Source organism: Phacochoerus africanus, chromosome 14 (genome assembly GCF_016906955.1).
Source record: "Phacochoerus africanus isolate WHEZ1 chromosome 14, ROS_Pafr_v1, whole genome shotgun sequence".
Taxonomy (NCBI): Eukaryota; Metazoa; Chordata; class Mammalia; order Artiodactyla; family Suidae; genus Phacochoerus; species Phacochoerus africanus.
The window spans coordinates 1,138,665-1,159,291 of NC_062557.1; the positions used below are offsets into that span (position 1 = coordinate 1,138,665).

Sequence of the window (20,627 nt, forward strand, 5' to 3'; positions counted from 1 at the left end):
GGCCTGGCAGACACCAAGGTCCCTGGAATGGAGGAGTGGCGTCTGGGGGTGAGAGGCACGTGGGTCGGCTCTGGGCCTCCCTCTGCCACCATTTCCTGAGCTGGGGCAAAGGCCAGTTCCCACTCAGACCTCACCAGCTTGTGAGGTCCTGGGTGGGTGCAGACCTGCACCAGATGCCTCCCAGTACTAAGCCCGAAGGCCATGTGGGCTCCAGGCATCCCCCCAACCCCTCCAGATCTGAGACACTTAAGGACCACCTGCAGGCTGGAGCAGGGCAAGGGTTGCTGGGAAGGTAAGACCCAGGGCCTGGGTGGCACCTCCGGGTGTGACAGCAAGTTGTCCCCCGGGAGCAAGGTGGGTGGGGTCGCCCCACCTTTCAGCAGCCAGCTTGGTAATAGGAGCTTGAATAGAAGGTCCCATCCTTGGATCGCGGCCACCACCCCCACTGCCTTGGGACAAGGAGAGGCTCAGAGTCTAAGCAGCCTTTGCAGGTCACTGGAGGGGACCACTCCCTGCAGCCCCCCCACCCGGGGCCAAGGCACGCCCAGATTGCCCCGGGCCAGGCTGGGTGGTGGCTCTGGTCAGAGGACGGCCCCTAGGCCCCACCCACCTGGCAGCCTGGCAGTTCCTGGGCCTGTCCTGAGCCATCCCACCCAGGGGGTGACAGCCCCAGAGGTAAAGTCCCCACTCTGGTCCCACACAGCTGACCTTGCAGCTCATCCTTCACACAGGCATAAGGAAGATCCAGGCCTGAGCGTGGGGTTCCACGGGTGGCAGGAACTTGCGCTCCCATGACACCCAGCAGTCCCCTGCCCTCCAGCGCTGCCCAGAGCTCTAGAGCACAAAGTCAGGGGTCCCTGGAGCCAGGGGGCACAAGCAGGGCCTGCAGGCTCAGAGACCACCAGCTCCCTCCCCTGGGCCCTGCTTTGAGACGCAGCTGCCTGAGCCCCGACCAAGGGACCCACAGGAGCCGCCCCAACATGCAGGGCAGCAAAGTGGGTCCTCCCACCCGCCTGCAGCCTCACAGGCCTGCTGCTCCCGCCTGCCCCGGGCCAGGGGCTCAGCGGTTAGAACTGCTGACATTTGAGGTCAGGGACGCCACGACCACCCACCCAGCTCCACCCAGCTCCCGGTGATCTGGCACCAGCCACCAGCAGCTGCCGCCCCAAGCAGAGGGCGATGCTCAGAGGCCCGGCTCCTGCACTCAGGGCCGGCGGACACACGACGCCACTCGTTCAGCGCCTCAACAACGCTTTTTTCTCACAGGCCACCAGGGGGCGCGTGACCTGGAAGGTTCCAGAGCCCTTCCGCAGGCAGGCCCAGGCGCGGCCGCCCCCCGCCCCATCTCAGGAGGTCCTTCCGTCTGTCCCAGGACGGAGCTGGCCACGCGCTGCAGGTGCCAGTTCTGCTCCAAGGCCTCTCCGTCCGCTGAGCCTGGGCACTGGGCGGGGAGCAGGTGGCGCCCCACACGGGGCGGGGGGGGGGGGGGGGGGCCCGGACCCCTGTGCACGGTCCTCCGGGAAGCCTACTCCAGAACCACGGTGCCGCCCACCGCCTCCAGGGCCGCCTTGATCTTCTCAGCCTCAGCTTTGGGCACATTGGCTTTGATTTCCTGGGGCAGGGATTCCACCAGCTTCTTCGCCTGCCAGAGAGAAAAGTCAGAACCGGGCCGGGCCGCGAGGGTCCGCGCAGAGGGAGAGAACTGCGCGCGTGCGGGGCTCACCTGCACCAGGTTGATGCCCTGGATGTGGCTTTTAATCTCCTTGATCAACTTCACCTTGTCCACGGGCTTCGCCTCCGTCAGGCGGACGCTGAAATGCGTCTGTTCCTTCCGTTTGGGGATGTCTTCCTCCGCGGCCTGGGGGAGGGGGGAGGGGGGCGGCGGGAGGTGAGGACGGACCAGGGCGGGGGCGGCTGCTCTGTCCCCCGAAGGCAGGCCAGCAACGCCTAGACTCTGGCAGAGGCCCCTGGGGGGCTGTTGGAAGGCTGCCTCGGCCCTCAGCCCCGGCCCCGCCTCCAGTGGCCTCCTCCAGTCCAGCCGTAACTGCAGCACCCGAGGTGTTTACGGAGAAAACGCCGCCAGGGACCAGCAGCACCGGAGATGGGCTGCCGACCCGCATGCGACCAGCTCCAGCTGCACTGAGTGACCAACAGTGGAGACGACGAGGCGGGACGCGCTCCTGCCGCCCTGCGTGGGGACTGCAGCACCCCCACAGCAGGGCCACGTGCCCCAAGCCCGGACTGCTCCTTGTGAACACACGCCCTTGCTTCTTAGAAGCTGTGTGGTTGTTCTCTCTCCCCGCCCCGCGCACCCAGCCTGCAAAGCCCGCTCCAGCGCACAGCGGGGAGCAGAGGCTGGGGACCATCAGACGCAGCTGGGACGGTGGCAGTGGCTGGGGGACAGGGCTTGAGGGCACCCCCAGCTCCATGAGGCTGAGGAAGCCCAAGAGCCCGGTGCGGCGTGCAGCCCTGGGCACGACCTTGGGGCCCAGCTGTTTTCAACCCAAGTGACACAGACAGGAAAGGCCCCTGATTGCGTTTGCTGTGCAAACAGCTCATGGCAACGCAGGGTGCCCGTGGTCTCGGCGATGGCCGCTGCCGCCCGCGAAGGAGCCGTCAGGAGCCTGCCCTCGTCCTCAGCCAGCAAGTGGCCTCTGGCTGCTAAGGCCGAGCCCGGGAGAACGTGTGAATCACGGCGCTTCTACGTGAACAAGTTCTTTGGAACAGAGGAAGCGAAAATGGGAGTCCCCGTTGTGGTTCCGCAGGTTATGAACCCAACTAGTACCCACATTCGACCCCTGGCCCCGCTCAGTGGGTTAAGGATCTGGCGTTGCCGGGAGCTGCGCTGTAGGTCGCAGGCGAGGCTCGGATCTGGCGTGGCTGTGGCTGTGGTGAAGGTGTGTGGCTACAGCTCAGATTCGACCCCTGGCCTGGGAACTTCACATGCTGTGTGACCCTAAAAAAAAATTAAAAAAAGAAAATCCTCAAACGCAAGATAGGTTTTTCCGTTCAGGACTCGCGGTTTCCACAACTGAGCCCTGAGCCGAAGATGCGGGGCAGCGTCCCATCCTCCCCACTCTTTCTCTGGGATCGCGCCCTTGGAACCACCCCTCCTTTTCTCTCTCCTCCGCTGCCGGGGCTGCTGCTCCTCCGTGCGCTCTCAGGGGCCGGCGGGCAAGCCCGACATCCTCGGCGGGGAGGCCCCACGTCGTGTGGGGCCGATGCGGGACCCAGACGAAGGGCGGGCGAGGAGAGAACCCGGCCACCCAGGGCGAGACCGGGGGGGAGCCAGGGACCAGAACCACAGCCTATGCACGGCAAGCGCGGCCTGCACTCACCTCTGGGGTGGCAGCGGCAGGGGGAGCGCCAGGGGCCATGGCACCCATGGGCATGAACCCAACGTCTTGGATCTTCAGCGTTTTCTGCAGGACAGAGAAAAGCACTCTCAGAAGCGGGCGCCACACTGGACGTGCTCGGGACGCGGCAGGCACAGTCTCGAGGACCCCCCTCCCCCCGCCAAGGGGCCACGAGGTGGGGCGCCTGGCCAGTACCTTCAGGAGTTCATTGAGGTCTGAGATCTCCAAGAGCGTAAGGCTGGCAATGTCTTGAACCAGCTGCTGGATCTTGGGGGGGTACTCCTTGGGGGCGTTATCCAGGGGGGCCCCAGCAAGGGCCTCCCCCTTTCGATGGCTGCTGCATCTCATCAACCGCACACCGCACACTCTCGGTCCCTGGTGCCTGAATCCCATTCAAACAGAGCCATCAGCCTGGCACGGGCAGGTGCACAAGCCAGGCACGCAGGTGCCTCAGGCTCAGGTCTAGCTTCCCCGTCCGAACCCAGGGATCTCAGACTGCAGGACCCACACAGCTAACAAAAGGGACTTCCAATTACTTTGGACTTTCTCTAAGACCTTAAAAACGCACGTAACTGTTTGCAAAACCGCTCTCTACAACGTTACTTTCGCTTTGGACAAGCTGCACCAATTTGTGGAGACTAGACAAACACCTGAAGGCGCTTTGCCACACAACGCCTTTCAGGACGTGGGGTTCTTGGCGGCCGAACGCCAGCCAGATCCACTCACGGGAGTCCCGCCACGTCACTGCGCTGCCGGGGAAACTGAGGCCCAGAGAGGAGCAGAAACCCGTCCAAGGTCATCCAGGGCCACGCCGGCACGCTCAGCGGCCCCCGTGGTTAGGCGGCTGGCAGGAAGGACCCTTGCGCCCTCTACTCCTGCAGGGACCAGCCGCGTCGAGGAGGGGGGCCGCCAGCCAGCCGCCCAAGACGCCGCCCCCACCTGCACCTTCAGTGCCCGGCCGAGAGCACCCACACTGCCCGTCCGCCCGGCCCTCGGCAGCCCGCGGTACCTGGCGACGCGGAGCGCGGCGGCCCGAAGCCCGAAACACGGCCCCCACAGGGAGCTTGCAGCCGCCGGCAGCATCGCTCCGCAGGCGGGAAGGTCACACGCGGGTCCCAACAGGAGGGACGCCTTAGCGGCCTGAGCCACCAGGCATTCAAGCTAGAAAGGACGCTCTAGCCGGCTGGACAGCCGAGCTGGGGGTAAGACGCTCTAGCCGGCTGGGTCGTCGGAAACAGAAACTGGCGTAGACGCTCTTTCCATCCGGACCACCGAGCAGACGCGCTGCGGGAGGACGCTCCCAAAGGGCACATGCGCTGAGGGGAGACGCTCTAGCCGACCAGACGGCCGAGCATTAGCGCTGAGAGGACATTCTAGCCGGCTGGAGTATACGAGCGGAAGGCCGACCTTTTAACCGGCCGGACGGCTGAGCATACGCGTTGGGGTCGCTCTAGTCGGCGGGACCGCTGAGCCTAAGCGCTGAGGGCATTCTCTAGCCCCCCAAACCAACGAGCATAAAAGCTGAGAGGACACTCTAGCCGGCTGGAGCAGACGAGCTGAGGGTCGACACTCTAGCCCCGAGAAGCAAAGAGCATATGAGCTGAGGGTAGACGCTCTAGCCGGCAGGACCTCCGAGCATACGCGCTGCAGGCGGACTCTCTAGCCCCCAAAACCAACGAGCATAAAACCTGAGAGGACACTCTAGCCGGCTGGAGAATACGACCTGAGAGGACGCTCTAGGTTGCTGGCGCATACGAGCTGAGGGTCGACACTCTAGCCCCGAGATGCAAAGAGCATACGAGCTGAGGGTAAACGCTCTAGCCGGCAGGACCGCCGAGCATACGCGCTGCGGGCGGAGTCTCTAGGCCCCAAAACCAACGAGTATAAAAACTGAGAGGACACTCTAGCCGGCTGGAGCATGTGCGCTGAGGGTGTACGCTCTAGCCGGCCGGACCGCCAAGCACACGACCAAAGAGGACGCTCTAATTTCCTGGACCATACGAACTGAGAGCGGACACTTTAACACCCAGAACCCAAAGAGCACACAAACTGAGGGTCGACACTCTAGCCGGCCGTACGGTCGAGCATATGCGCTGGGGGAAAACTCTAGCCTCTAGAACCAACGAGTTGAGAGGACACTCTAGCCAGCTGGAGTATACGAGCGGAAGGCCGATCTTTTAACCGGCCGGACGGCTGAGTGTACGAGTTGGGGGGCGCTCTAGCCGACCGGACCACGAGCATGAGAGCCGGGGCCCGATTCTCTAGCCCCCAGAACCAACGAGCATACGAGCTGAGAGGACACTCTAGCCGGCTCGGGTGTACAAGCTGAGGGTGGACGCTCTAGCCCATCGGACCGAGCATATGAACTGGAGAACGACTCTCTAAGCCCCCAAAACCAAGGAACATACGAGCTAGGGGGCGGTGGAGGGTAGACGCTCTAGTCGGCCGGACCGCTGAGCATAAGCGCTGGGCGATTCTCTAGCCCCCCAAGACCAACGAGCATAAAACCTGAGAGGACACTCTAGCCAGCTGGAGAATACGAGCTGAGAGGACGCTCTAGGTTGCTGGCGCACACGAGCTGAGGGTCGACACTCTAGCCCCGAGATACAAAGAGCATACGAGCTGAGGGTAGACGCTCTAGCCGGCAGGACCGCCGAGCATACGCGCTGCGGGCGGACTCTCTAGGCCCCAAAACCAACGAGTATAAAAGCTGAGAGGACACTCTAGCCGGCTGGAGCATGTGCGCTGAGGGTGTACGCTCTAGCCGGCCGGACCGCCAAGCACACGACCAAAGAGGACGCTCTAATTTCCTGGACCATACGAACTGAGAGCGGACACTTTAACACCCAGAACCCAAAGAGCACACAAACTGAGGGTAGACACTCTAGCCGGCCGGACTGCCGAGCATACGCCTGCGGGAGAAGTCTCTAGCCCCCAGATCCGACGAGCATACGAGCTGAAAGGACACTCTAGCCCACTGGGGCGTAAGAGCTGAGGGTGGGCGCTCTAGCCAGCCGGACAGCCGGGCATAAGAGCTGGAGGCCGTCTCTCTAACCCCCAAAACCAACGAGCATACGCGTTGAGGAGGCACTCTAGCCGCCTGGGGCCTGGGAGCTGAGGGTGGACGCTCTAGCCGGCAAGACGGCCGGCCGGACTAAGTTCGCTGAGCACAGGAGCCAGGGCCGAGGATGCTCCAGCCCCCCGGGTCAATAGGAATACATACTGGGGGAAGACACGCTAGCCGGCCGGCCGACCGAGCACAAGATGTGTGCAGACGCTGTGTCCGCCGAGAACACTGAGCACACGAGCTGGGGGTAGAGGCGCTCTACCCGCAGCTCGACTTGCCGCCTCTCGTCCTTCGAGATTACGCCCAAGGCGGCGGGCCGCGCAGGCGCAGAACTTGGCTGGCGGGGAGGCGGGAAAGGGGAAGGTGGGGACCCTCCCCTCGCAGGGCAAACGAGGAACCGAGAAAGGTGTGGCGCCAGTTCCCGGACGGCGCTGCCAGGGATAATTAGCCGGGCCCTGGCCCGGCGACACCTGCCCCCGAGAACGGGCTCGTGAGGTTTGCGCCGTCGCAGGGCCCGGCCGCCTGCAACCCGTGCTCCCCGGGCCGGAGGAGCGCCCCTGCCCTTCGGGCCGCCTTCTTTTCGGTTTCTTCCTGAAGTTAAACGGCGGCCGCGCTTCGCGGAGTTCAGGCCCGCAGCGAGCTCGGGACTCGGCTTACAGCGTCTGCTAAATGCTGTGCCTGAGCCCGAAATGGGTCGAGGGTGGGGTTCTGGCGAAAGGCCTAGCGCTTCACCTGCGAGAGGAGAAGCGCAAGCCCTGGCTCTGTCTTCAGCTACCCGGATCCGCTGCTGCTGCTGCTGCCTCTGGGCCCAGTTCCCATTCAGTACGTGGGGTGTCCCCAGCGCCCCGGGTTCTGGGGCCTTTGCTCTTTAAAAGCAGTAAGGGACACCCCGCCCCCCTTGCTGTCCCAAACATCACGACGACTTTCCAAGAGCCCAGAGGGCAACAGCCGCGACTTCGGCAGGGCTGCCCTCGGCCCTATTAAGCCCGTCCATTGGCCCAGAGACGAGGTCTGCACACCTCAGGGGTGTGAAACGTCCTGCGCTGGACACGAGAGACTGGGCGTCTAGTCTAGACGAGCCCCAACCCAGTAGGCGGGCTGGGCCTAGAGCCAGGACTCACAGCCAAGGCCGAGCAGTGTGCGGCCAGGGGAGCTGCCTGTGGGCCTGGGCCGGGGGCGGAGCACCTGCACCCCATCCAGAGCTGGACCGGCTGCCACCCCCTCCCTCGGAGCAGACCCCCAAACACTCGTTGAAAGACACTTTATTCTCGCTGTTCCATTCCGCTGGATGAGAGGACAGCTCAGAAGCAGAGAAGCTAGAGACAGGCCCACGCCCCTCATGCTCACAGCGGTGGGGGGAGGGGGCGCACATGCCCGACCGCCCGGGGTGTCCCCAGGCCAGTCCCAGACCACAGGCCCTGAGGTGTCAGGGTGGCTGGGCTGGGAGCTCCTCTCCGAGAAGTGACTTCCCTCCACCCTCCTCCCGGAGGCCCAGCCCTGGGGATGGAGTCAGACACCAGCTGGGCAGATGCACAAGGACGGGGCCTGGGGGCAGCAGGTGGGCACAAAGGGCGGGGCTGGGGTGAAGGACCCCCCCCCCACCCCTGGCCCGCGCGGAGCAAGGACACAACAGGCCTAGAAGGGCTGGAGGTGGGAGGACGACGCACTTAAGAGACAGGCGGCCAGAGCCGTAGTGTTACTCGGATGGGGGGGGGGGCTCCCGGCCAGGCTCAGTCGAAGGAGATGAGCTGGGCCTCGCTGCCCTGTGCCGGTGGCCCCTGTGCGGGCGGCTGCTGGGCCACAGGGGGCTGCTGCTGGGGAGGGCCTCCGGAGGGTGCCATCTGAGGAGGACACACAGGCCACGTCTGAACCCCCACTCCCAGAACACAACATGGCCAGCATGGGCCCTATCCGGTGTCCCCCACAGCGCAGACCCAGGACCTCCCAAGTCACGTCCGTGGAGCTGACCTGACGTGACCCCGGGCTTTTAAACAAACGCAGGAGTTTGACGCCCGCGGTGCTGTGTGTCCTGGCCGCACTGGCCACAACTCCTGTGGCCCCCGGGGAGCCTCACCTGCTGGTACACGGGCTGCTGCCCTGCGAGGTAGGGCTGCTGCGGGGGCGGCAGAGGCGCGTCCTGGCCGGGGAGGGCAGTCAAGAGACCCTGGAGGGGAGACACCCGCACGCTGAGCCAAAGGCGACCAGAGAGGCGAGCTGGAGGGGCTGCGGCAAAGACCCCAGCCTCTCACCTGCATGCTGTAGGGCTGGTAGCCCACGGACACTGCCTGGCCCCCGACGTAGCCCAGGGCGCCGGCCTGCGGGGGCTGGGAGACGGCTGGGAGGCTCTGCGGAGGCTGCGAGGCCACGTTCTGCGGAGGGAAGGGGGCGACGGAGGGAGAAGGCCTGGGCCTGGGCCCTGGGCATGACCTCGCTGGGGCGGGGAGGCCTGGCGCCTACCTGGTAGGCCTGCGCGGGGCTGGGCTGGTAGGATGAGTAGGCCGGGCTGGCGGTGGGCCCGGCAGGGCCTGGGGGGGCCGTCTGTGCGCCTGTGGCCCCTGCCGGGTACATGTAGGCGCCCACCATGCTGGGGTCTGTGGAGGAAGAGAGAGCTCACCGCCCTGAGGGGCACTGCCCTGAGTTTCGTGGAACCAGGGTGGCGCGGGGACCCCAGGGCAAAGCCAAGAATGTTCTAGGTTAAAGGAAAGGCAAGTCTGCTCCACACACGCGACGGGGCTGCCCTCCGCACAGAGGGTGTCTCCGGGGCCGAGGGCGACATGGTCGCACCACGGCCTCAGCGGACATCCTGTTCCAGCAAACGCACCAGGGGCTCCAGGAGTAAAGGGCACGCCTGACCCCCACCCCGCCCCCGAATCACTCAGAAGAGGAGGCGCGCGCAGGAGGAAAGCAAGAACTAAGGGGGGCATTGGGGATCCCCTCCTTAGTGCCACTATGCACCACCCCGAGGATCTGAGGGGCGCCAAGGGAACCCAGAGAAGAGGAAGGTGGGGGCTGGTGCGCCGCCCCCTCACCTGCTGCAGCTCCAGGCAGGCTCGGGTAGGGGCCGCCGGCGGCCGGGGCGGGCTGGCTCATGTACACAGTGTGCATGGGGGAGCCCTCCACCGAGCCCGCCGGGCTGAAGGTGCCCGCGAAGCTGGCTGGGCCGGAGGGCTGGTACAGCACGCCGCCAGCCGTGGGCATGGCCTGGAGCTGGGGACAGAAAAGTGGCCGTCAGGGTGGTCCCCGGTCCCCGGAGGGCGCAGGCGAGGGGTGGGCTTGGGTACCTGGGCGTAGGGCAGGGAGAAGGCGGGCATCTGGGCCCGCATCTGGATGGTCTGCTTCTGCTGCTCCAGCCGCAGCTGCCGCTCCTTCTCCTGCTCCTGCAGGCGCTGGATGGCCAGCTGCCGCTGCACCTCCAGGTACTCCTGGGGGCCAGGCAGCGTCAGGCCCGCCGCACCCACACCCCGGGGCTGCTGCCGCCGCCGCCGCCACCACCAGCGCACCTGCTTCTTTTGTCGCATGATCTCCAGCTTCTGCGCCAGCTGGATCTGGCGCTGGCGCTCAGCCTCCTCGGCTGCACGGCGCAGCTTCTCCCGGTGCTCCTCCCGCAGGGCGCTGAGGGCCCCCCGGGCGTCGCGGATCTGCGCCAGCTTGTCCTGCAGCCCCTCGTAGTACACTGCGGGGGCGAGCAGGGAGCCCTCGGCGTGGGCTAGAGGCTCGGGCCGCCCGCCGGTGGCAGTGACTCTGCCGAGCGCCCGGCCCGGGACCTCCTCTGGGCAGCCGCCCCCCCACCCCCCACGCAAGCCTGGGCCCAGAGGGCACCCCGGCCCCGGCGGGCGCGGCACCTACGCCTGCGCTCGTCCAGCTGGTTGAGCAGCTCGAGCAGCTGCGGGTGCATGCCGTTGATGGACTGGAAGAGCGACAGCACGGCCGAGTCGTTGGTGATGCTGCGGCCGCGCACGTGGTTGCTCCTCACGCGGTTGACGAAGGTGGAGACGGCGTTCTGCAGCGCCTTCAGGAACTGCGCGTGGCTCTCCTCCGACTCCCCGTTCTGGTACTGCCGGGCCGGGCGGGGGGCGGGGGGGGGTGCTGGTCACTGCCCAGAGCGCCCCCCGCCCCCGCCTCGAGGGGCTCCGTCCCGCGCCGGCTCTGCGAGCAGTTCTCGGGGGGCGGGGGGGGGGGGGGACGGGCTGGGGGAGGCTGGGCTGCGCGGCGGCCGAGCTGGCCGGAGCCTGGCCCTCGCCCGCCCCTCGCCCGCCAGGCGACAGACCAAGCGCAGAGCCCGGGACGTCCCCACCGCTTCAGGGCCGGCAGCGCGGGGCCGAGTTTGGGGCCGCCGGGCTCTGGAGGGGGGTCCCACGGGCGCAGGTGCCTGGGCGGGGCCTGGTGCCGGGGCTCCCGGAGGCCAGTTCACCCCCGGCCCGAGGGGGGAGCCACTTACCTCGCCAAAGGGGCCCCCGGCGGGAGTTACAGGCTGAGGATCTCCCTCCGGGAGGGGGGTCTGGAAGGGGCCAGAGCATGAGTGGGGCTCCCCCTCTGCCTGCCCTGGTGCCCCCACCCAGGGCACAGGGACAGGAGCCCGAGAGCGGCGCCCACCTCCACGCTCGCAGGGACCACATGTCCCCCCTCCCCGGGCTGGGCGGCGGGCTCGGCCAGAGGCACGGGCGCGGAGGGCGTGGGACTCTTCCGAGCTTCCTCCTGCTTCTTCTCCCAGTAGTTGCGGTTGAGGTAGCGGGCGAGCTGCACGGCAAGAGGGGGTCACTCGCGGGGCCGGGAGACCACGAGAGGAACGTGCCGTGCCGCAGGCAGGGTGTCCTCACCTCGGGGTCGATGTCCTCGGCCAGAGGCGCCGACGAGTTCTGGGGAGACGCGGGGAGTGAGGGGCCACGGGCGGAGCAGCGGCAACCCCGGCCACCGGCGTTCAGGACGCGCAGCGGTGACGGGGCCGCCGGAGGCTGGCCAGAGCCCGTCCCAGGCCTGAGGGGCTCAGGACGCGCCCCCGCGACACCCCAGGGGGCGGGTGGCAGGCTGCTCTGAGCCCCACGCAGAGCCCGCAAGGCTGGCAAGTGACTTTCCAGACCTCCGGTGCCCCCTTCTCACAGACCTTGGGCGGAGCCCGGAGCGCAGTGCGGCCACAGCCATGGAGCCAGAGGCAGGCCCGGCACCTTTGACCCCAGGCGCCCCGCCGCCTGCCCCGGGGGCTGTTGCCTCCAGGCCGCACGCAGCCTCCGCCCGCGAGACACGCAGGTCCTTGCTGGGGTGCAGCGCCCGCCCCGGGAGGGGGTCCAGCGGATGGGCAAGCTGCGGGGGGGGGGGGGGCTCACCACGGGCGAGGAGTACAGGCTGCTGGCCGGCGGCGCCGACGAGGCCACGGGTGTGGGCTCTGCCTTGGAGTACGCGGCGTAGGCCGACTTCTGCCTCTGCGGGAGGACCGGGAGGAGGGTGTCGCGAGGGCCACCCGCTCTCCCCGGCCCCCCGGCCCCCCAGCCCCAGGCTCGGCGAGGCCGCCCGGCTCACCATCCTCTCCTTCTCCTCGGCCTCCGACTGCGACAAGGCCAGGGCCAGCTGCAGCTCCTCCTCCTCCTGCAGGGCCGTCTCATCCCGCTTGGGGGGCAGCTGGGGGGGACAGGGTGGCCTGAGTGGGGGCCCGTGGGCCAGGCGCCCCCACCCCCACCCCCCGGCCCGGGCAGTACCTGGGACTGCTGCGACAGGGGGCTGGTCAGGTACTCCGGGGGCAGCTCCGTCGAGGCGGCCTTCCCCTCCGCTTTCCTAGAGGAGACACGGGCTGGGGGTCGGCACGCGCCTACCTCAGCCCCCCAAGCTCTCGAGGACGGTGCCCGGGGCTTCTTCGAGGTCCCTGCACAAGGACGACACCCCAGTGCAGCCAGACCCTCAAACCAGCGGTCCCCTCCGGGCAGTGGGGCCCGGGCGAGTCTCCCGTCTAAGCTACAGCCGCCCTCCTGGAAACGGGGCTTGGACACCGCCCAGGCTACCGCTTCCCACGGAAAAGGGCCGCCTGTGGAGCAAGACCCCACTGAGCCCAGGGATCGGGCCCTCGCTGATGCGGGACAGACGGACAGCACGGGCCTCCAGGCCAGCCGCCCAGAACCCGACTCCAACCGCGAGGCAGCCTCGCACCCGAACCAAACAGGCCCCGGAGCCTGGACCCTCAAACATGTCCTGGCCACGAACGACGAGGGGCTGAAACACACGGGGTCCTGACAGGACGGGACTGCCCCAGGACGCCACCGGCACAGGGGACCCAGACAGAGGCCACAGGGAGGCGTGGGCACCACGTGGATGCCACACGGCCCAGCTCAAGAGCCGCGCGGCAGTCACGGCCATGGTCAGGCTCCCCTGGGGAAGCTCCGCAGAGGCCGGGGAAGGGACGGGCGCCTGCGGCTGGGCCTCCACTGGCTCAGCACGCGAGGGCCTGGGGATGGGGCAGTGGGGAGGAGGTGCACGGGGTGACGTTGAGGGGGTGCCAGCTGCAGGGCTGGGAGCTGCGCGCCGGACGGCCGGACTCACTTGTTGAGCTGCTCGTAGCAGGGCTCGCACACGCGCACCTCCTTCTCGATGCCGAACTTGGGGATGGTGGAGCACCTGGAGGAGCACTTGCCACAGAAGATCTGGCCGCACGCCCGGCAGTGGTGCTGCGACACGGGCGGGTCAGGCCCAGCCGGCCCCTCGCGCCCACCCCACCTGCCCAGCACCGCCCGGCCGGAGGGCAGGAGGTGGGCCCAGGAGACAACAGAGGCCCCTTCTGAGCTCTCAAACATAGCCTCCACTTGGGGCAAAAGGCGGCAAGTTTCAAAGAAAACGTCACCAAAAACGTGCCTGAAAAACAAGCTTTCTTGCGGGGGGGAGCACCCGGGGGGAAGAGGGTGGCCGCCCGGCTGAGGCAGCGGGACTCCCAGCTCCAGGGCTGCTGGCTGAGGCAGCGCAGACCCAAGCTCCCGGGCACAGGCACCGGGTGTCCCCCCGGGCAGCAGCCTTGGCCGGGCTTCACCTGAGGGCCGTGACCACTGGAGCACCACGTTCCCCACACCAGCAGGTCCCCACCAAGGGCAAAGGACGCGGTACGGGTACAGGGGCCTCGTGCTCATGGTGGCGGCCACACGTGGAGCCGGGGCGGGCACTCACCTTGCGGGTCATGACCCCGAACTGCACGCGGCACCGGTGGCATTCCTCGGCATCCACCCAGTCAGGGGCCTGGGGGTGGCAGAGTCGGGTCACGCGGCCCCTGGGCCCCTGCCCGCAGTGGGGAGAAGGCCCCAGAATGCACGGGGAACTGGGGCTGAGCCACCGTGGACGTGACTCAAGGAAGGGACCCCCCCCCGCCCCCAACCGACTTCCTTTTTTTTCTTTGACTGCGTGCTCAGCAGCTTCTGTGCGATCTGTTTCCAGAGTGTGGGCCACAGCAGCAGAAGCGCAGAATCCTAACCACTAGACCACCAGGGAACTCCTCCTTAAAGGCCTGATGGTAAGACTTCCCGCAGCTCTGGGGACTCAGGCGCTCATTTTAACCACAGGAACCGCCAGCCACAGCCCTGAGGCCCTGGTCAGCCTGCAGACGCGGCTGCACATTCTACTCTGGGAAGCGGGGCGCACTCCCAGAGACCACCAGCAGCTCGCCTGTTCCCGACAAGCCGGGGCCCCAGGGCCTCCTGCCCCCCTCAAGCATCCTGACCCCCAACCCCTGCAGCCCGCAGACGCACCCTCTCCGCGGCGAACATGGCATCGCTCTCCTTGAACTCTGGGAAGACGTGTCCTGGGAAAGAGAGGCCTGTTACTGCCGCGTGCCACCCTGGCATGCGAGTCTCCAGCCTCGCCAGTCCTCTCCAGCTGCCTCCCCCAACCCTAAGCCGACAGGAGAGGCCCCGAGCCCCTCCACCACCCGCCCCCGCAGCAGGTGCAGGGACCATCCCCCAGCCCCGGCCCCCCCCCCCCCCCCCCCCCCCCCGCCCCAGAGCCAGGCCTTGCTCCCGCCAGGTCCAGGCCCTCACAGGCCAGCCCCGGACCCCCCACCTGCTCCTGTCCCACACTCCAGCCAACCGTACTTCCCAGGGCTCTTAAAGTCGGGGGTCCTAAGCTCCGAGGCACGGACCCTCAGGAGCCCCAAAGAGCTCCAGGGATCCTCGCAGCTACAACGCTCGGGGACCGAGGGCTTGAGGCCAGCTCGTCAGGGTCCGCACGGGCCTGTCCAGGCCACAGCCGGCAGGCGCCTCCGCCGCTCCCGCTCCTCCCGCGGACAGGCAGGCCCCTGCCCGGCCTTCTCGTTCCATGCCTGGCGCGAGCACCGGCGCAGCCTCCAAACAGGGCCTGAACCTACAGCCTCCGAGCCCAGCCCGCCGCCTCTCCACGGCCACCGCACAGCTCCCAAGGCGACGGGAGCCAAAGCAAAACTAAACCAGCGGAACCTACTCAGACATACACGCTTTGCTCGGCAAAAGAAACCGTAAGCGAAACAAAAAGATGAGCCAGGCTCTGGGAGAAAACACCGGCAAGGACGCGAAGAGCAACCCGCCCCGCAGGAGGCGAGCAGGCTGCAACGGGCGCTTCTGTGGAGCGGCGGGCCGGCCGGCCCGGAGGCCCAGGAGAGATGCCCCGCTCGTGCTCGTCGCTCGTCGCTGCCGAGACGCGAGTCAAGACAAGGACGACGATGGGCGCGTGTCCCACCACTCAGAAGGGCCACCGCCAAAAAGTCTACAAACAGCAGGAGTCCCCGTCGTGGTGCAGCAGAAACAGATCTGCTAAGGAACCACGAGGCTGCGGGTTCGACCCCCGGCCTCGCTCGGCGGGGCAAGGATCCAGTGTTGCCGTGAGCTGTGGTGTGGGTCGCAGACGCGGCTCGGAGCTGGCATGGCTGTGGCTGCGGTGGAGGCCGGCAGCTGTGGCCGATTCGAACCCTGCCTGGGAACCTCCATGTGCCGCAGGTGCAGCCCTAAAAATATCAAAAAAGGACAAAGAGAGGAAGAGGTAGGATGGATGCTTCTGTGTGTACACACCCGTGTGCACAAGGGACCCCCACTCAGACGTAAGAAAAGAACGAGCAGGACAGGCGTGTAAAGCCCCGTGCAACATCCCGGAGAGAGCTGGAGAGTCTCACGCTGAGCGACGTAAGTCACGAAAAGACACACGATACCCCTTACACGGGGGCCCAAACACGGCACAGGTGACCTCATCTACGCAACAGGAACAAGTTCACGACACGGAGAACAGACTCGTGGTCGAGTCGGAGGCGAGCGGGAGCCGAGGAGGCCCACGAACCAGCAACCGTCACCGACGGGAAGGAGGGCGGCGAGCACTGCGGTCCAGCTCGGGGCCCCGCCCCGCGACCCGCGGCAACGCAGCAGCCAAGCACCGGGAGGGGCTCCGGCGGTGGGGCCGCGCGAACGAGTCCGACTAGCACCCATGAGGCCTCGGGTTTGACCCCTGGCCCCGCACAGCAAGTCAAGGATCTAGTGTTGCCGTGAGCTGTGGTGCAGCTCACAGATGTGGCTCAGATCCCACGTGGCTCAGATCCCGCGTGGCTGCGGCTGCGGCGTAGGCCGGCAGCTGTAGTTCCCATTCGACCCCTAGCCTGGGAACCTCCATGTTCCGCAGGAGCGGTCCCACGAAAAAGAAAAAAATAAAATAAAGACCTTTGAGAAGAACACACACACCTGTGTAACTGAACAGCAGACACACAACGCTGTCGTCGACGACACTTCAGTAAAACAAAAGAAAATGTCCCCGAGTTGCCCCCCCACCGCCCGCCGCCCCAGTCCCTCCAGGGACTTGCACTGCGCTGAGCTCCCAGCCAGCCCCCACCCCAGCCCCCGGGATGGTAGCTGCTGTGCACCTGGCAGCCGTGTGCTCGAGGCCGGGGCGCCTGACCCGGAGGCCCCTGGGCCCGACCTTCTCTTGCTGGTACATCCGAGCTCAGGTCTGGCGCCGTGTCCCCTGCTCTCCAGGCCTCCCGACCACTCCTCCCACACCACCCCCCCCCCCCCGCTGGCCCAGGCCCAGTGCCCGGCCTGACCGCCTTCCCAGACCCCGCCCCTCTTGGGACTCAGCTCCCGTCCCTCGGCCCTACCCCGCCGGGTGGGAGGCCCAGAGCCAGGCCGAGCCCAAGCCCGTGGGGCAGGAGCAGTCGGGAGCCGTCCACACCCTGCAAGGGCCCGCTGGCGCCGCGTCCTGAGCCCCAGGCCTGGACCCACCTTCCACCTTCATGATCTGGTACGTGTCCTGCACCACCTTGTACTTGGGCTCGTTCCGGAAGGCGTGCGCCCAGGCCTGAATCAGGTGCAGGATCTTGTTGCGGACGCTGACTTCCACCTGCCTCTGCAGAGACCGGAAGACGCGGGTGAGGGGCCGCCAGACGCAGCTGCAACGACCACGGCGAGCAGCTGGCTGGCAGGAGCCCACCGCTGCGAGCAGACGGGGCAGGCACAGGTGGGGCGGCGGGGCCGTGTCGCGACCCCACCCCACCCCACACGCAGGCCTCCTCTCAGGAACCCAGGCCTGAGGACACACCCACGACATCTATCTGTGCATTCAGCGCCTGGACTCATTTTTAATCACGTGGGAGAAGCCGGGGACCCCTCAGGTGGCGGCTCTCCAATCCCTGCTGGCCTGTAACTACCTATAACCACCCCAGCTCTGCAGGAGGCTGAACACCTAGGGAGGGAGCGCCCCCAGTCTAAGCTACACTGGTGCCGGCTAAGGCCAGCCTCGAACAGGCAGAACCAAGCAGGCCTGGGCCAGGGAGCCCCCAGGGCCAGCCTGGCCAGGTGGGGGGTGGCTGCAGAAAGCTCCCCACGTCAGAGCCACTCCGCCAGTCGGTTAAAGCAGAGCCAAGCACACCCCGGGGCTCTCTCGGACACCTGTCCGCATACGACACTCAGCATGGCGAGCGACAGAGCGGCATCAGAGACGCCGACTGCAGCCCGCGAGCCGGGTTCTGCTCCTTCCTGTAATCTGTGTCGAGTCAGGGAGCCCCCTCCTGTCGCACCCCGCCCCTCGGAGGATGAGGACCACGAGCAGCAGGAACAGGGCACAGCTGTGCCAAGGGAAGGAGGACGTGGTCCTACCCCTGCACTGTCCACCAGGAGGAGAAACCCACAGACAGCTCCGCCCCAGATGGGCTCCTGGCTGCCAGGGCCCGGCCTCGGTGGCAGAGACGGTACCGGGGCTGGACTCCTTGGCTGCCACGCAGGGCAGGGCAGCCTCACCTGCAAGACAGCTGCACTGCCCGCTCTGCATCACACAGCCCCCCCCCGGCATCGCCACCCACGTCACAATCCCTGCAGGTGGGCAGGATCCTGGGCCCCGAGGCCTCTCCTTCCTCTGCCTGGGGGTGGGAGCTCACCGCCCCACTGTCCCAGCTCTGCTGTTCCCCCAACTCCTCCTCCACAGACACGTCGCTCACGGGGCTCCCTGCTCAGAATCCTCCCCCAGCCCGCCGGAGCCCCCAGGCCTCCCCGCCCGTTCCTGCCCTTGGCAGACGGTGTGCCCTCTCCGTACTCAGCGTCTGCGGCCCTCCTGGACTCAGCTCCTGCCCCCCGGGAAGGCTGCCCAACCTCAAAGGAGGAGCGGGCTCTCCTCCACGCCTCCAGATGCGGTCCTGGCTGGCCTCTGGGAAGGCCTGACCTTGCCAGGCAGGGACCGAGCACGCCCGCCTGCTGGCCCGCCGCTGTCCAGCCACAGGTGCTGGCCCGCCCGTGAGAAGCCCCTGGGGGAGCCCCACCTTCAGCAGCTCCTTCAGCTCCTCCATGGTCTGCTTGTTGGCCACCTCGTCGTGGACAGTCTGGCCGCAGTTCTTCACCACGGACTCCATGACCTGCAGACCCCGAGGAGGGGAAGGCCTGGGCCACTGCTCGGGTCAGGGACTCCCCTCCCGGACGGGCCCCACCTCCCCAGGAGAAGGCAGGCCCAACAGGCCCTCAGGCCACCCAGCTGACCACAGCCTCCCAGGCAGGCAGAAGCCAGGGCTGCATGTGCTCCTAACTGGGTGTTTTATCCCGAGAGCAGGCGCTGGGGTCAAGCTGGGGGCCCACGCGTGTCCGCTTTGGGTGAAGGAGCAAGGCCCTGCTCCCACTGCTGCCCGCCCTCCCTGGGCAGCCCCCGTGGCAGGACGGCCACCCCCCCCCCCCCCCACTGACGACTGGGGTGGGGGATCTGACTACCTCCAGGGCGTACAAGGCCACATGGGGGTTCTTGTCGTTTACTTTTTTCTTGATGGAACTCACGGCATACTTTGCTCTGATGATAAAAAAAAAAAAAAAGCGTGAATAAAGAGACAGAAAAACCAAAAGAGAAAAAAAACAGCCTCTAAGCCAGAGAAAAAGCCCACCCGCCACCTCCAGATAGCCACGCCCCCCACCAGCGCCTAACGGGGCCGCTTCCCTCAAGGCAAGATCTCGGAAGATCCGCGGGCACCAAGAGCCCCAGCCCCCGGCGTGGCCCCCCCTCGCTGCCAAAGCGCCACTCACTGCGTGTCCCCCTGGCGGATCAGGTCGCAGATCTGCAGGATGGACTCCCAGTCGGTCTCCAGAAGCAGCTGGCTGGTCGCTTTGTCTAAGGCGGAAACGCACCGTGGCAGGAGCACGTCCTGCGCGGTGGTCCCTCAGCCCCCCCAGCTCACAGCAGGCAGGAGGGACTGCCCCTTTTCCATCCCAGGCACGTGGAGCAAATGGACGACCGCGTGGACATCCTCCCGACGGCCAACCACCAGCCAAGGGCTGTCCTCTCCCAAAGACCGCAGACAGCCTGGCAGACATCAACAGAGAACCCTACGGGGGGCTTATCCGGGGCACGTGCTGCCTCAAACACGACGTGAGCTCTCACACCTCAGGGAGTTCAATGCCATTTCTACCCTCTTCACAGACAAACTGAAGCAGGTGAGGTCACTGCCTGGAATCACACAGCTTGCTGGGGCAGACCCAAGATTCAACACCATGCTCAGCTGCTGCTCTGCAGTCCGAGTCCCTGGTTTTCAGCTATTTAACCTATTTAACTAGCTCTCAGCTGGCCCAAAGCTAAGACACGCAGCACAGACCCCCTTCCTCTGCTTCAAGTGCTCTGTGGGGCGCAGACAGGGCTGACCCGACAAGGAGGACCTCTACATCCCCGCTGCCGCAGACGGACAGATGTGGACAGATGTGTTCCCCCGGCTGGCGCTCCTGCCCTGCCAGTACCGTCTTCCCTGGCATCCAACAATGATCGATATTGACCTGGCAGTAATCTTCCGCACTGATCACTGGAGGGCCAACCCCCCCCCCACAAGCTGAGTTTCTCCGCCTGCTGTTCCAAGAACAAGGGAGGCCCCTCATCTTGGGTCTCCTCCAAACCACACTGAAGGAAGACGGACAGCAGACCGAGCATGCCAGCCCCCAGAGCGCCTGCCCAAACAACACAGTTCCTGGGGGCGGGGGGGGGGCGACTTGCCTATAAACATGTATTTTCCTTTCTAAAGCCGGGGACCTCTAAGAGGCTCTGAAGGGTCGGCATTCCACCCCGACACACACAAGGAACGCCACCCTAAGCCCAGACGCTTCCTGGAGCCGAGCGGGGACAGACGGCGCCCGTCTGGTTCCCCAGCTCAGCAGCGCTCCAAAGGGCCTGGCAGGTCCCAGAGACGACGCTGCTGGCTACACCCGCCGGAGCCTAAATTTGGGTCTGAACTCCCAAATCCCTCGCAACCTAGGTCTTTGGGGGGAAAAAAGGTCTACTAAGACCTTATTTCACTGAGTCACCCGTTTTCGTGACTCAAGACGTGAGGCCCTCTCGGCCAAACGCTGGGGGTCGCTTCCCCGGGGCTCCTGGCCAGTCTCTTGTGTGGACCCTCACCCACTCGGCCGGGGCCAGGTCCGCGTCCCGGGCCGCCGGGCCCCGCGCCGCCCGCGCGCCCAGGCCCCTGTGGCGCGGTTACAGTCCGGGTGGGCGGGGAGCCGGGGGCCTTCCCAATGAGGGGCCGGGGCCGCGTTACCTAGGAGACGCTCGAAGGTGCCGCTGCCGCGCCCCATGGCGACCCCAGACCCCGACCCGACGCCGCGGCGCTCCCTGCTGCGAGCCGGCGCGCCCCCGACTTCCGCTTCCGCCTCCCTTTGGGCAAGCGCACGAGCACGCGCACGTCGCCGGCCAGTCCTGGAGACGCGGGAAGGCGGGCCTTTCCGCTCGCCCCAGACGCTGGCGCCGATTGGTCCGCGTCCGCTGAGACTGAA

At 66.7% G+C, this 20,627-nt stretch overlaps 2 protein-coding genes across 2 annotated transcripts; both read right to left on the reverse strand.

The window, feature by feature from the left end:
* Positions 1-1,234: 1,234 nt before the first annotated feature.
* On the reverse strand, positions 1,235-4,721 carry MRPL12 (mitochondrial ribosomal protein L12). The gene is made up of 5 exons (XM_047757152.1): positions 4,366-4,721; positions 3,552-3,738; positions 3,339-3,422; positions 1,724-1,858; positions 1,235-1,642 (listed from the first exon to the last, which is right to left on the reverse strand). Exons 1-5 carry the CDS (start codon positions 4,437-4,439, stop codon positions 1,526-1,528), a joined length of 597 nt encoding a protein of 198 aa, XP_047613108.1. The 5' UTR covers positions 4,440-4,721; the 3' UTR covers positions 1,235-1,525.
* Positions 4,722-7,669: 2,948 nt separating this feature from the next.
* On the reverse strand, positions 7,670-20,513 carry HGS (hepatocyte growth factor-regulated tyrosine kinase substrate). Its single transcript, XM_047756564.1, has 22 exons — positions 20,393-20,513; positions 18,897-18,981; positions 18,591-18,666; positions 18,152-18,244; positions 16,623-16,746; positions 14,139-14,191; positions 13,564-13,632; positions 12,949-13,073; positions 12,114-12,189; positions 11,938-12,036; positions 11,745-11,840; positions 11,241-11,279; positions 11,017-11,160; positions 10,862-10,921; positions 10,270-10,477; positions 9,924-10,096; positions 9,705-9,845; positions 9,453-9,630; positions 8,881-9,014; positions 8,673-8,792; positions 8,498-8,587; positions 7,670-8,264 (listed from the first exon to the last, which is right to left on the reverse strand). The coding sequence occupies exons 1-22, from the start codon at positions 20,427-20,429 to the stop codon at positions 8,154-8,156; spliced, it is 2,331 nt and encodes a 776-aa protein (XP_047612520.1). The 5' UTR covers positions 20,430-20,513; the 3' UTR covers positions 7,670-8,153.
* Positions 20,514-20,627: the final 114 nt, after the last annotated feature.

Excerpts from the sequence above, each read along its gene's own strand:
- MRPL12 (XM_047757152.1), bottom strand. The coding sequence starts at position 4,439 with ATGCTGCCGGCGGCTGCAAGCTCCCTGTGGGGGCCGTGTTTCGGGCTT. Across the intron at positions 1,859-3,338 it reads CTGCCGCTGCCACCCCAGAG|GCCGCGGAGGAAGACATCCC; the intron begins GTGAGTGCAGGC and ends CCCCTCCCCCAG. Across the intron at positions 1,643-1,723 it reads AGGGCATCAACCTGGTGCAG|GCGAAGAAGCTGGTGGAATC; the intron begins GTGAGCCCCGCA and ends TCTCTCTGGCAG.
- HGS (XM_047756564.1), bottom strand. The coding sequence starts at position 20,429 with ATGGGGCGCGGCAGCGGCACCTTCGAGCGTCTCCTAG. Across the intron at positions 11,161-11,240 it reads CCGAGGACATCGACCCCGAG|CTCGCCCGCTACCTCAACCG; the intron begins GTGAGGACACCC and ends CTTGCCGTGCAG. Across the intron at positions 9,015-9,452 it reads CCTGCCTGGAGCTGCAGCAG|ACCCCAGCATGGTGGGCGCC; the intron begins GTGAGGGGGCGG and ends CTTCCTCCACAG.